Here is a 15630-nt window from a genome sequence, read left to right as displayed (position 1 = left end):
TAGAGACTAACCAATTTATTTGAGCATCAGCTTTCGTGAGCTAAGTTCACTTCATCGGATGCATCTGATGAAGTGAGCAGTAGCTCACGAAAGCTTATGCTCAAATAAATTGGTTAGTCTCTAAGGTGCCACTAGTACTCCTTTTTTTTTTTTTGCGAATACAGACTAACACAGCTGCTACTCTGAAACTTGTAAATACTACACATTTTAAAAAAAAGACTTTTACCCCCAGGGCATTAGACTAACTAAAAGTCAGTTGTATCATGATATCTGAACAAAATACAACACTGTAAAAAGTTAGCAATGTATTGTATTAGGTACACCTCCTTGAACACACACACTCACTATGGGATGTACAGCAATACCTACGAAAACTATCCCTACTCAGTGATAAAAAATAGGGTTCCACAAGGATTTCTAGTTTAGGCAGAAAAGATACCCATTACCTGCAAATATTAACAATGTAATACACGTTGGTTGAACTTCATATCAATAGACACAGAATACCTTTTAGCCCTATGCTAGTTAAGCGGTTAAACATATAGTAACTATCTGCCATTCAAGAAAAATTGACACAAGGCGGGACAAAGATTCACAAAGAAGGAAAGCATATGTGTACTAGTTATTTTAAATGTCCTGCCATTAGTAAGCTTCCATTGTCTAAACCTACTGTAGCATAAGATAATGTTCAGTATATAGCCATCCACGCAAAAAAAACAAAAACAAAAAAACCACAACCATCCCTCACAAACAACTTGTAATTTACAGGATTGACAACACACCCACAAATTGAAATTTTTGCAAAAAATTGACCCTTGCCAGACTCTGCTGTGCACACCACTCCTTTATCCATAAGCAACACAGAAGAGAATTGTCTGCTTCTCTTCTTCCGAAATAATTTTACAATTTACATTTATTTAAATTGTTACAATTTACAATAATTCTCTGTTACACTGAAAGAATATTGTAAAAATAATGGTAAAAACAGTAAGTTGTGAGTCCTTCCCATTCACCACTAGATAAATTAGACAATTTTTCAAGATCTGTATTTATGAAAGCATGTATTCCCGGGTAATAACCCACATTATTGTAAATATTTTAAAACACTGTTTTGCAAATATTCAAGAAAAACAGGTAATGCTAAGATTAGCTCCCACAAAATGAATAATCACTTTATATGAGATTATATATTAGTTAAAATTGCAGAATATTGATAGTTATGAACCACTGAAGCTGTTCCACAGTGAGTGACTTCTTAAACAGGTACTCAGATACATCCTGCCACATTCTCTTGCCCTCCTCAATGAGTGCGCAAAACCTGTTCTGAAGTTCCTATGCCAAGCCTTTTTTGGAGGTATAACAAACCAAAAAGTTAGTGGGATATTCACAAGTGAAAGCCCCCATATTTTTTGAGCCTCAGCATCTCTAGAATAGTTTGCCCAATTTGCCTCAAGTTTTCCAGAAGATTCTACCCTGACTGAACAACATATGAAGTATCAAGTGGAACAGTCTGGCTTTGGCAAAGAAAGATCTGAATTATCATTATGGTACCAGAGTACCTAGGAGGCACAGATGAAGTCATGGCCCAGGACCCCACTGTGTTAAGCACTGAACAAACACAGAACAAAGATGGTCCCTGTCCCAAAGAGCTCACATAATCTAAGTATAAAAAAAGACAACAGATGGATACAGGAAATTAGACAGCAAGCACAAGGAAACAAGGAGACAGTGTGAGTCAGCATGATGGGCTGTAGTCTTAGCATACCAGTGGACTAACCGTTGTCAAGTATTTTGTAGGTATCATCATGGCAGTGAAAAGTTTGAAGGAGGTCAATGAAGTGAATGTTTATGGGGTAGGGAGCTCCCAAGTATGAGGGGCAGCATGGGAGAAAGCACAAAGGTGCCTGTTTGAAAATTTCACAAGTGGGTGATGGAGGCTGTCATCATGGGCCCATCAGAGAAAGAAGCTGAACTTTGATACTGAATGAGAGATGATAGGTAGGATGGATAGGCAGGAAAGGCCTTGGCAGTGAAGACAAGCAGCTTATGTTTGATATAATAAAAAATGGGTAGCCAGTGCAGAGGGAAGACAAGGTCAAAACAACAGGCTAAAAGAGTGATCTTAACAGCAGCATTCTGAACGGATACAAGTGGGGCAAGATTGTCAAGGCCAGGGAGAAGGATATTGTAGTAGATGGATGCCCTGATTGTCGGAGCCCTGGGCGCCTGGGACCCCTGCAACGAGCGTGTGCTGCGGACCTGCAGGATCAGTCCACGCTACACACTGCTCATGCAGCACCTCATGGTCTCAGATACCACCCGATGGTCCAGGGACAGCTACACCGAACACATCACTGGACACCGACAGTAGCAGGAGGCATGCGCTGGAGCGACATCATGCATCGACTACGAGAAAGGGACCCAGAGACCATATGAACTGGAACCATAAAATCACTGAACGTTATATCTCACCAAATGAGGGTCAATCCATCCTCATCATTGTATCCACTCATTATACTCCAAACCTGAACATAGTGATTATATAAACATACTTTCATATCTCAATGTCTGTACTTTGACCCGTTAACCTTTTACCCCCAATCGGAGATACTGCAGTTTATGTATTCCTTACACCATCCAATCTTAAACCGAACTTCGCACCCCTTCATAATCTGTCCGTTATTCCTTGATAACCAGAAATATCTATGTTTAAACTCTGTACTCACTTTTTTTTTTTTTTAAAAAAACATCTTAATAAAAACTTTTATATTGAGATCTGAGAAAAGAGCCTGGATGAGCGTTTTGACTGTGTGGACAGATAGGAAAAGCCTTATCTTAGACGTTATGCAGAAAGAATCTGCAAGATTTTGACCAGGTTTACACTTGGAAGCGTGGACGTACGTTACATCAGCAATACTGAATCTACACTAGGTGCCACTGTGAGCATAGCTATGTGGGTCAGGGAACCACATTTCATCAACCCCCTGACCAAGACATCTGCTGCCAAAAGCACCTTGTGTGGACCAGACTTAACACAGGCTGGATGTGAGGATCTAAGGAGCTCTTGAGTCAAAGATGATGGCAAGGTTACAAGCAGGATGGTGGTGTTGTCTACATTGATCAAGAAAGGTGGGAGAGAAGCTGGGGGAATAAGAACAGTCATACTGGGTCAGACTAATGGTCCATCTATTCCAGTAACCTGTCTTTCAACAGTGGCTGGTGCCAGATGCGTCAAATGAGGATGAACAGAACAGGGCAATTTATCAAGTGATCCATCCCCTGTCATCCAGTCTCAGTTTCTGGCAGTCAGAGGTTTAGGGAAACCCAGAGCATGAGGCTGCATCCCTGACCAGACTGGCTAATAGCTACTAATGGACCTAACCTTCATGAACTTATCTAATCGTACTTTTGGCCTTCAAAACAGCCCCGGGTAACGAGTTCCACAGGTTGATTGTATACTGCCTGAAGAAGTACTTTCTTTGTTTTAAACCTGTTAACTATTAATTTCATTGGGTGACCCCTGGTTCTTGTGTTATGTGAAGAGGTTATCACATACATGTCGCCTCAGGACGAAATGCAGACACAAAATTTCTCGATACTTTAAAGGACTGCTTCTTGGAGCAGCTGGTACAGGAACCCACAAGGGGACGGCAACTCTCGATCTAGTCCTGAGTGGAGCGCAGGATCTGGTCCTAGAAGTAACTATAACAGGACTGCTTGGAAATAGTGACCATAATATAAAAACATTTAACATTCCTGTGGTGGGAAGAACACCTCAACAGTCCAACACTGTGGCATTTAATTTCAGAAAGGGGAATTATGCAAAAATGAGGTTAGTTAAACAGAAATTAAAAGGTACAGTGACTAGAGTGAAATCCCTGCAAACTGCATGGGCACTTTTCAAAGACACCATAATACTTGCTCAACTTAAATGTATACCCCAAATTAAAAAACACAGTAAAAGAACTAAAAAAGTGCCACCGTGGCTTAACAACCAAGTAAAAGAAGCAGAGAGAGATAAAAAGGCATCTTTTAAAAAGTGGAAGTCAAATCCTAATGAGGTAAATAGAAAAGAACAAAAACACTGCCAAATTAAATGTAAAAACGTAATAAGAAAAGCCAAAAAGGAGTCTGAAAAACAGCTAGCCAAAAACTCAAAAAGTAATAAAATGTTTTTTTAAGTACATCAGAAGCAGGAAGCCTGATAAACAAGCAGTGGGACCCCTGGACGATCGAGATACAAAAGGAGCACTTAAAGACGATAAAGTCATTGCAGAGAAACTAAATGAATTCATTGCTTCAATCTTCACGGCTGAGGATGGTAGGGAGATTCCCAAACCTGACCAGTCTTTTGTAGGTGACAAATCTGAGGAATTGCCACAGATTGAAGTGTCACTAGAGGAGGTTTTGGAATTAATTGAGAAATTTAACAAGTCACCGGGACCAGATGGCATTCACCCAAGAGTTCTGAAAGAACTCAAATGTGAAATTGCGGAACTATTAACTACGGTTTGTAACCTGTGCTTTAAATCAGATACTGTACCCAATGACTGGAAGATAGCTAATGTAACGCCAATATTTAAGAAGGGCTCTAGAGGTGATCCTGGCAATTACAGACCGGTAAGTCTCATGTCAGTACCAGGCAAAGTAGCTGAAACAATAGTAAAGAATAAAATTGTCAAACACATAGAAGAACATAAATTGTTGGGCAAAAGTCAACATGGTTTCTGTAAAGGGAGATCATGTCTCACTAATCTATTAGAATTCTTTGAAGAGGTCAACAAACATGTGGACAAGGGGGATCCAGTGGACACAGTGTACTTAGATTTCCAGAAAGCCTTTGACTAGGTCCCTCACCAAAGACTCTTATGTAAATTAAATTGTCATGGGATAAGAGGGAAGATCCTTTCATGGACTGAGAACTGGTTAAAAGACAGGGAACAAAGGGTAGGAATAAATGGTAATTTTTCAGAATGGAGAGGGATAACTAGAGGTGTTCCCCAAGGGTCAGTCCTAGGACCAATCCTATTCAACTTATTCATAAATGATCTGGAGAAAGGGGTAAACAGTGAGGTGGCAAAGTTTGCCGATGATACTAAACTGCTCAAGATAGTTAAGACCAAAGCAGACTGTGAAGAACTTCAAAAAGATCTCACAAAACTAAGTGATTGGGCAACAAAATGGCAAATGAAATTTAATGTGGATAAATGTAAAGTAATGCACATTGGAAAAAATAACCCCAACTATACATACAATATGATGGGGGCTAATTTAGCTACAACTAATCAGGAGTAAGATCTTGGGAGTCATCGTGGATAGTTCTCTGAAGATGTCCACGCAGTGTGCAGCGGCAGTCGAAAAAGCAAATGGGATGTTATGAACTATTAAAAAAGGGATAGAGAATAAGACAGAACATATCTCATTGCCCTTATATAAATCCATGGTACACCCACATCTTGAATACTGTGTACAGATGTGGTCCCCTCATATCAAAAAAGATATAAGGGCGTTAGAAAAGGTTCAGAAAAGGGCAACTAAAATGATTAGGGGTTTGGAACGGATCCCATATGAGGAGAGATTAAAGAGGCTAGGACTTTTCAGCTTGGAAAGGAGGAGACTAAGGGGGGATATTATAGAGGTATACAAAACCATGAGTGGTGTGGAGAAAGTGAATAAGGAAAAGTTATTTACTTGTTCCCATAATATAAGAACTAGGGGCAATCAAATGAAATTAACAGGTAGCAGGTTTAAAACAAGTAAAAGAAGTTCTTCTTCATTCAGCGCACAGTCAACCTGTGGAACTCCTTGCCTGAGGAGGTTGTGAAGGCTAGGACTATAACAGGGTTTAAAAGAGAACTAGATAAATTCATGGAGGTTAAGTCCATTAATGGCTATTAACCAGGATGGGTAAGGAATGGTGTCCCTAGCTTCTGTTTGTCAGAGGGTGGAGATGGATGGCAGGAGAGAGATCACTTGATCATTACCTGTTAGGTTCACTCCCTCTGGGGCACCTGGCATTGGCCATTGTCGGTAGACAGGATGCTGGGCTGGATGGACCTTTGGTCTGACCCATGATGGCCATTCTTATATCCCTAATATTCTGTTTGCTCGAAGTGTAACGGCAGCCAAAAAAGCTGATGTTTTAAGAAAACTATCCATAATGATTCCAAGATCTCTTTCTTGAGTGGTAACAGCTAATTTAGATCCAATCATTTTGTATGGATAGTTGAGGTTAAGTTTTCCAATGTGCATTACTTTGCATTTATCAACACTGAATTTCATCTGCCTTTGTAAAAAGAAAAGGAGTACTTGTGGCACCTTAGAGACTAACCAATTTATTTGAGAATAAGCTTAAATAGTTAGTCTCTAAGGTGCCACAAGTACTCCTTTTCTTTTTGCGAATACGGACTAACACGGCTGTTACTCTGAAACCTGTCATCTGCCTTTGTGTTGCCCAGTCACCCAGTTTTGTGAGATCCCTCTGTAACTTGTCAGAGTCAGCTTTGGACTTAACTAGCTTGAGTAATTTTGTATCATCTGCAAACTTTGCCAACTCACTCTTTACCCCTTTTTCCAGATCTTTTATGAACACGCTGAACAGCACTGGTCCCAGTACAGATTCTTGGGGGATACTGCTATTTACCTCTCTCCATTGTGAAAACTGACCATTTATTCCTACCCATTGTTTCCTATCTTTTAGCCAGTTACTGATCCACGAGAGGACCTTCCCTCTTATCCCATGACTGCCTATTTTGATTAAGAGCCTTTGGTGAGGGCCTTGTAAAAGGTTTTGTGAAAGTCCAAATACATTTAATCCACTGGATCATCCTTGACAACATGTTTGACACCATCAAAGAATTCTGACAGATCTATGAGGCATGATTTCCCTTTATAAATGCCATATTGACTCTTCCCCAACATATTACGTTCATCTATGTGTCTGATAATTCTGTTCTTTGCTACAGTTTCAATCAGTATGCCTGGTAATGAAGTTAGGCTTACTGGCCTGAAATTGCTAGGGTCACCTCTGGAGTCTTTTTTTCAAAATTGGCATCACATTAGCTATATGCTAGAGAGACTAGTTTAAGCAACAGGATACATACCACAGTCAGTAGTTCTGCAATTTCATATTTGACCTCCTTCACAACTCTTGGATGAATACTATCTGGTACTTATTACCGTTTAATTTATCAATTTATTCCAAAACCTCCTCTACTAACATGTCAATAGGCTACAATTCCTCAGATTTGCCACCTAAAAAGAATGGCTCAGATAGCAGAGACAGATGCAAAGAATATATTTAGCTGCTCCGCGATCGCCTTGTCTTTCCTGAGTGCTCCTTTAACACCTTGATTTTTCAGTGGCCCCACTGATTGTTTGGCAGGCTTCCTCCTTCTCACGTACTTAAAAAAAAAATTGCTGTTAGTTTGTGTCTTCTGCTTGTTGCCCTTCAAATTCTTTTTTGGCCTACCTAATTATACTTTGCCAAAGTTTAAGTTCCTTTCTATTTTCCTCAGTAGGATTTGACTTCCCATTTTTACAAAAAATGTCTTTTTTGTCTCTGCCTCTTTTACTCTGTTTACTGCCAGGATGCCATTTTTTGGTCCCCCCCCCCTTTTTTTTTTATTTACTTAGGGTATATATGTAGTTTGAGCCTATAGTTTCAATACTGAGAGCTGTTTCAACCTTGCTGAGATTGATCTGACTGTTACAAATCCTTGAAAAGATGTCAGAGAGAAGCTTCCACAAGCTGGGGGGATAAAAATAATTTTATATTAAAAAAAATCAGATTTTTTAGTTACATTAAACTATTATTTTTTTAAATAAACCCACTTTAAATTAAATTTGAACTTTACAACTTAAGTCTTAAACTTATATTGTATTAAAATCATTTAAATTAAAAATAAAAAGAATATTAAGCACTACATTTGCTACTAAGTTTCAAATAAAGCTAGACCACTGAACTGTTTCAACTCGCTGGCTGAGCATCTGGAATCAGAGTTTGCTGACATGCTAAGCCAGCTTTTGACATCAGTAGTCATCTCTGAAGGTGTAAACAGAATAGTTTCTTTGTTTCAATTTATTGAACTAGTTCAGTTAAATGACTAATTCATTCAAAATTAAGAAACCAACTAAGAGTTGAAAAAGCAGGAAAGCTTATTTTCCTCTTTCAACGTGTGAACAAAAGCTACGTGTGAGTGGATGAGATCTACTAGTTACAAAGTCTCAAAGGATTTGGTAACCCAAAACAATCAGTTCAATTCCCTAACTATAGATACTTCTTCCTTTGTTAAATAAATCAGTTTTAAATGCAAAACATGTTTTGATAAACTTTTTTCTTACACACCTCTACCCCGATATAACGCTGTCCTCAGGAGCCAAAAAAATCTTACCGCATTATAGGTGAAACCGCGTTATATCGACCTTGCTATGATCCACCAGAGTGCGCAGCCCCCCCCCCCCCCCCCGAGCACTGCTTTACTGCATTATATCCGAATTCGTGTTATATTGGGGTAGAGGTGTGTGTGTGCATATATATATATATATATATATATATATACACATACCTACATACATACACACACACACCCCCCATACATGATGATTTTTATAAAAAAAATAAAAAGCTGTGGTGCATTTTTAACTGAATTTGAATTTCCACCCAAATGACGATGATGGAGTCTCACATCGATGTTAACATACAAGGATTCATCGAACACTTTTGGTGAACACGTATACGTGAGGTCAGACCAATGTGAGAACCACAATATGGTTACACGTGGGACAGACAAAATTGTCCATGACCGTTGCAGACGTTACAGTTCCATAGGCAGTGTGACAGCATTTCAAACGCAGAGTTGGTCTTGCCTATGTGATGGGTAACATTAACTGTGGCATTCTGTGACAGCACACTTGCTCGGTAGTAAAACTTCTCCATGGACTTGAGAGGACAGTGGTTAATCTTAAGAACTGGGTAGACATGCACATCCCCAGCAGAGGTTGATACAGTACTTCAGTTTTCTTTAGGCTGATTGGTTGCATGAGCAAAGTAACCAGTTATAAATTGAATGAGCAACCAGAGTGCACAGTCACCAGCAAATAAAAGTTCCTTAATGAGTCAATCTGCCACTGTGCACATGAAAGCATTGAAGCTTGAACAACTTCCCATCAGTGTAGAACTTATAAATACTCCTCTAACAACACTACAAAATACATCCATAAGCACAGCCCAAAAAAAGGTGGAAGAGTGTGGGAGCGATAACAAAATCTTGTTTGCTGCCACTAGTGACCAGAAAGGGGTCTGATATCTTGCCATTTTCCACCATTCTGACCATCAACCCATTATGGAAGGACCAAATGACAGAAAAACTTTGCAGGGCATCCAAAGATTAACAAAATGTTTCCAGAGTCCCTCATGATTTACAGAATCAAAAGGTTTAGCTAAATTGACTGAACATCATATAAAGAGCAGTTTTTCTCCTGGCACTTTTCCTGGAGCTGATGGAGCGGAGTAATGGTCGTTCATCATAGACTAGAGAAAATGTCATGTTTGTATCCTTCCTAGGTGTCAGAGCAGCCCTATCTAGAGTGCTGTTTCTTCAAATGGGGAAGAGACTGGAAAAAAATCCCTAAAAAATACTTGCTCCTCCCAAACCTTTTGTGCTAGCTGATTGAGGCTCATGGGGCATAGGCTAAGGGATGTTTAATTGCAGTGCAGACATAAAGGTTCGGGCTAGATCCCAGGCTCTAGGACACTGCAAGGTCTGAGCCTGAACATCTATACCACCCCCTAGCCAAAGCTCCACAAGCTGGAGTCAGCTGGCATGGGCCAGGCAGAGGTTTTTCATTGTCGCACAGACATACCCTCAGAATGCCATACCTGACTGGTCATCCAACTTTTCTGCAATCTAAATATAAGGAAGATCCAAATAAATTTTGCAGCTTGGAATATTTGTATTCTCTGACAGAGGTGACAGAACTGAACACAGAACTTCTACACTCAGTAGAGTATTGGCATGATATAATACAGATATTGAGGCATTCAGTGAGACAAGACTTGCTGGTGAGTTGCAGCCAGAAGAAGTGGGTGCTTATTACATCTTTTATTGGACTTGCAGATCTGAGGATAAATGCAGGTGCTTTGGTGTGGGGTTTTCCCACTTGCTTTTTGATTGCCTGCAAAGAGTCACTGCCAAATGGTGTCAACGACAGACTGATGCTTCTCCACGCTGGCCTTTGTGAAAGCTCACTATGCTCTTACCATCAACACATACGCTAAAAATGATCAATCCGGATGAGGATGACGAGGACTCCTATCAAACCCCTGATAGCGTCATCACATCAGTCCCATGTAATAAGTTGACCACTCTAGGTGATTTCCATGCTAAGGTTGGTCGTGACTGCATCCTGGGGTGACGTGATAGGTTGTCATGGAGTTGGTAACAAGAGCTCTAATGGCTTGCTACTACTTTCCAAATGTACCAAGTACAACCTAGTCGTCACTAAGTGTTTCAACAGACCAACAAGTATAAGATGACCTGGACGCACCTTAATTCAAAATAGTTACGTTATTATATGGCAAAGAGAGCTCCATGATGTCCCCATATCAATACTTCAAGCCTTGAAAACTGAGACACTTAATTCCAACAACAACTCATGGAAGAATTTCCCTTAGTGACAGAAGCCTCAGTGGATGTAGAGCTAGCCTGGAAACATTTTTGGGACTTGACATATAATATGGCTGCTGAAGTTCTTTGCTTTGTTTAAAGGGAAACATCAGGACTACTTTGATGAGAATGACCCTGAAATATGTCAACTCTTGAACTCACTGCATGCTACCCAACAAGCCTACGTAGTGGCCAAGGATTCAGTAGCTAGGAAGGCTGCATATCATTGAGCAAAACAGATGGTTCAGACCGAATTCAGCAAATGGAAATCCGGTGGTGGAGTGTGGCAGGGTACTGGCTGAGAAGCCTTTAATCAGCTCCTGCCGCTCCAACCCCAACAAGGGGATGGAGTGGGGCTAGGTGAATACCTTGGTGCCTGCCTGGTAACTGGCCGCTCCTACCAGTCTTATTAGTCCGAAGCTATAAAGGCTGTGAGGAAGCCAGAGAAAAGCGGAAGAGGAAAAGAGAAAGGTCAGGCACAGAAGGAAGTGGGAGCCTCCTAGTCTGTTGCTGGCCAGGCCTGTTGTAGGCAAAGTAGCTGTGAAGCCTGTATATAGCTGAGAATTGGTGGTGGGAAACCTTCTGAGAATAAACCTTCATAGATTCCATTCAGAAGAGACCAATGCATTCACTGATTCTAGTCTGATTTCCTGTGTAATACAGGCCACAGAACTTCCCAAAAATAATTACGAGAGCATATCCTTTACTCCTGAGGGAATTCTGTGCCAAAAAATTAAAAATTCTGTGCACAATATTTTAAAATTCTGCAAAATTCTGCAAATTGTATTGGTCAATAAAGAAATGTGGCTCCAGCATGGCAGTGGAGAGCATAGGCCACCGGCTGCATTCAGGTGGGAGATCACCCTGAAGTCCCCACCTCCTGCAGTTCAGGGATTCAGCAGTGACGCTGCATCTGATCCTGAGACAGTGCAAGGACTGGGCCTGCCCCAGAAACACCCTGGGGCCCTGCCCCTCTGCGCCAGGTGCACCAGGTGTGGGCGGCCAGGCTCAACTCAGCAGGATCCAAGTGTGGGGTGAGAGGTTTCTGTGTGGGGCAATCTGGGTGTGGGTGGCTCAGTGGGAGATCTGGATGTACAGGAGCTCGTGGGGGGGGGGGGGGGAGAATTCCAGCTGCAGGGGCAACGGGACTCTGCAGGGGATCCAGGCGAAGGTGGTAGGGGCTCAGCAGGGAGGGTCTGGGTATGGGGTCTTAGGGTGCTGGGGGGAGTGGGGCATGATAGGGTGGGGGTTCAGGTGCAGCTGATTGGGGGATCAGTGGGGGGCTCAACGGAGGGATCCAGATGTAGTGGGGTAGGGCTTGTCAGAGTGAGCGTTTGATGGGCCTGCTTAACGGTGGAGCCCCAGCTGTTGCCAAGGGGGCGCCGCATGCCGGGCTCCTGCTTCCTTCCGCGATTCCCCTATCCCATTTTCTTCTCCATCCTCCTCCCCTCACTTCCACATTCCCCCCGCCCTACTCCACCCCCCTTCCTTTCCCACTTCCTCCCTGCACCTTACCCAGCTCCACAGCAAGCACTCACTGTTGCACAGAAAACAGGAAGGTTCCTAGCTCACAGAAGGGGAGAACAACTGGCTCTAGGACCCAGGAGGTAGCGTTCAGCTGCAGAGTCAGCAGAGCCAAGAGGCAGCCTCTTTCAGCTGGACAGCTCTGTACTTACAGAAATGGGGAGGCATGTAACCCCCTGTACTCCCCCATGCCTTGCCTCTATTTGGGGGGGCAACCCCCCCCAAACTACGCCATGGTTGCCCAGCCCCCCTAGCCCCGCGCAACTTCCTTGCTCTTTTCTTCAGGGAAGCACAGGAATTCTGTGGGCGTGCAGTCCCACAGAATCCCCCCAGGAGCATTCCTTCAGAAAAAACATTAACTCTTGATTTAAAAATAGTCAGTGATAGACAATCTACCACAACCATTGATAAGTTGTTCCAGTGGTTACTCACTCTCAATTTTAAGCCTTATTTCCAGTTTGAATTTCTCTAGCTTCAAGTTTCAGCCATTGGCTTGTGTTATACCTTTCTTTACTAGAGAGAAGAGCCTAGTATTAAATATTTGTTCCCCATGTAGGGATGTATAGACTGCAGCCAAGTCACCTTTTAGCCTTCTCTTTGTTAAGATAAATAGATTAAGCACCCCGAGTCTATCACTATAAGGCATGTATTTTCGAATCCTTTAATTGTTATCATGACTCTTCTCTGAACCCTCTCCAATTTATTAATATCCTTCTTGAATTATGGACACCAGAACTGAACACAGTATTCCAGCAGTGTTCACACCCGTGCCAAATACAGAAGTAATACAATCCCTCTACTCCTATTCAAGATCTGCCCCATTTATTCATCCAAGGATTGCCAGCATTGCACCAGGAGCACACGTTCAGCTGAGTATCCACCATGACCCCCAAACCATTTTCCTTGGACCTGGTCCACACTTAAAACTTAGGTTCACACAGCAGGTGATCAGGTCTGTGAAAAATGACCCTTGGGTGCCGTAGCTATGCCAACTTAACCCCCAACATAGACACAGCAAGGTCAATAAAAGAATGCTTCTGTCGACCTAACTACTGTTGCTTGGGAAGGTGAAGATGCTACAGCAATGGAAAATCCCTTTCTGTTGCTGTAGTCTACGTCTTCATTACAGGCTTACAGAGGCATAACTCTGGAACCGTACCAGAGCACCAGTGGCATGGATGTGGCCTAGATAACTTTACTCTCCCATCCAGCTACAGAATAGTTCTCTTCTGAAGGCTCCATCTCACTCATATTGCTCTCTAACTTGATGGCTTCATTACATGCTGTATTGTTTGAATTGCTGCTTACCTCCTTACTGGGGGTGGGAGATGGGCTTTCTCCAAGACTGACACCATTTGGTGGACCATCACATGAGTCTTCTGGCCTTATTTCCTAAGAATTCACTCCTATGCATCAGTCCTATTACACTATATCTTCTCATCTCAGTTGGAAATCTCTTAAAAATCTTTAAGAGCTTCCAGATACAGAATTACTGCCACACTTGGGAAAAAAAAAGCATTAAAACTATTTTCAGGACTCTAGCCTATGTAACACTGCATCCAACTCTAAACACCAAGCATCACTCCAGCTTTTTTAAACAAACATATGCACCAAGAAGACCCACAGTTTGGTGAAGATTTTAGCACTCTTTCATGTAGCAAACAACCCTGCCAATGACAACAACATTCTAGAATGACAAATATATTTAAAGAGTTCCTCTGAGGATATTAGCCATATGAATATATCCTGAAGCTTTTTCAAACCAGGAATGTAGTTCTTTAGAAAGCACATTACAGGGAAACCACTAGCCTCAAAATGACAGTATGTTTTAGTGTACCCTTCCTCTCAACATCACACTTAAGACAGTGGTTGTTTATAGCCTACAAAATCCTATTAAAGCATTCTTTCACCTAGATCATAATCCAGTTTGACACTGGAATACACAACCACGGCTACCCAAACCTAAAGAACAGGCAAGTAGAAGTGAATTAGAAAAAGTATATATTTGTATTATATTTATGTACACATAGCTACATATGGAACAGTGAGTAGAGAGAGAAAAGTGTAAGTTTGTTCTAGTAGATTTTTTTTTAAAAAAGCTTGATGATATTTAAAGTTGGCTGATTAAATACTGATCTATTTCAATGAAAGCATGAAGGCTCAAATACAAGGCAACTTGAAATATTACATCCTTTACTCAAAGAGTGATTAACTCAGCTGGTATTCTGATAGTGAATACAAGCAAAACCTGGAGAAGTTCTTTAAAAACTTGATAGAAAGTCCATTCATTTAACATCAGTGTTACAGTCAAAAACTTGAAAGTTTACATTTAGCTATCCCCTGCTTTTAAGTACTGTGCATTGGGGAAGTAGTACAGCAAGACATGGTTTAAACAAACTGTCATTAACATGCAAAAAGCCATTTAAGAAAAATCATACTGGACTTACATTTTTGTTCCATGTCTCTCATCTCTTCCGGGGGAATTCTCAGCTTATCAATGTGCTCACGTAAGACACTGGCCCATTTTTGTAGAGATTCCATAACAGTCCATGGTCTAGACATATCTGCCACAAAGACTACTAAGGTCTCTTGTAGGTTTTCTGCAGAAACAGCAAACTTCAAGAGCCCTTTATGATACAGGTCTCCATCTAGAATCCAAACATTACAGCGAGTCTGATCTGAAAAGGAAAAGGGTCAATTATACCTCAAACTAACATGCTTTTTGCTACAACCACATTAGTCCATCAGTAAGTAGCAAACCAACATGGTATTACAGTGCCAAATTTAAGATGAGCAGAAGTTAGCTACCAGCAAGTCTAGCCTGTTCGCATTTAACATGATGAGTGTATATGTACCGCCCATCCCTTAGGGGAAAAGGGCACCTACAAAGCAATTTAGCAATGTCCCTGTACAATGAGTTGTTGTTTTCTGTAAGAATCTTGGTTTTAATTTAGCAGCAAAGAGGTATGAACATCTGTATTCTCTTGCTTTTCCTACGTACACATTTCATTTTTATAAAAGAATACTTTCTGCTCAGTGTGTTACAATCATTCACTTAATACATTATACAGCACTGCTGAATTTGGCATACGTATTTATACCTGGACTCCAAGTATGTCACGAGATTATTACAGTTGTGCCTATAATTAAGGCTTTACCGTGTTAGGTGCTAGTATCTTTAGTCAGAATCCTGCAAAGTACTGCAAGTCTAGCATGAGAGGTTAAAACACACATTTCTAATGAATTTGAAAATGCAGATATCAAAGTAACCAGTTTATGAACAAACCCAACTGGAATTGCAATATAATTTAACGCCCACTCTACCTATACATCTAATCTTTTATGCAAGCCAATATTCTGCCAAGAACACTGAAGTATCTAATATTAGCAATCACTGGTCTCTACTCTTGTAGCAAGATTTGTTTTCACGGCAATACTT

At 41.2% G+C, this 15630-nt stretch overlaps 1 protein-coding gene across 1 annotated transcript in view; it reads right to left on the bottom strand.

Moving 5' to 3' along the window:
* DYNC1LI2 (dynein cytoplasmic 1 light intermediate chain 2) overlaps positions 1–15630 on the bottom strand; it is a 45541-nt gene that overhangs the window by 22386 nt on the left and 7525 nt on the right. Inside the window, exon 4 of the mRNA XM_074968787.1 lies at positions 14639–14869. Within this exon, the coding sequence (XP_074824888.1) occupies positions 14639–14869 (231 nt within the window). The remainder of the gene's footprint in view (positions 1–14638; positions 14870–15630) is intronic.

The sequence above is a fragment of the Natator depressus genome, chromosome 12, assembly GCF_965152275.1.
Source record: "Natator depressus isolate rNatDep1 chromosome 12, rNatDep2.hap1, whole genome shotgun sequence".
In the NCBI taxonomy this organism is placed as follows: Eukaryota; Metazoa; Chordata; order Testudines; family Cheloniidae; genus Natator; species Natator depressus.
Note: the sequence above shows the minus strand (reverse complement) of the source record. Positions and strands in the feature narration are given on the sequence as shown.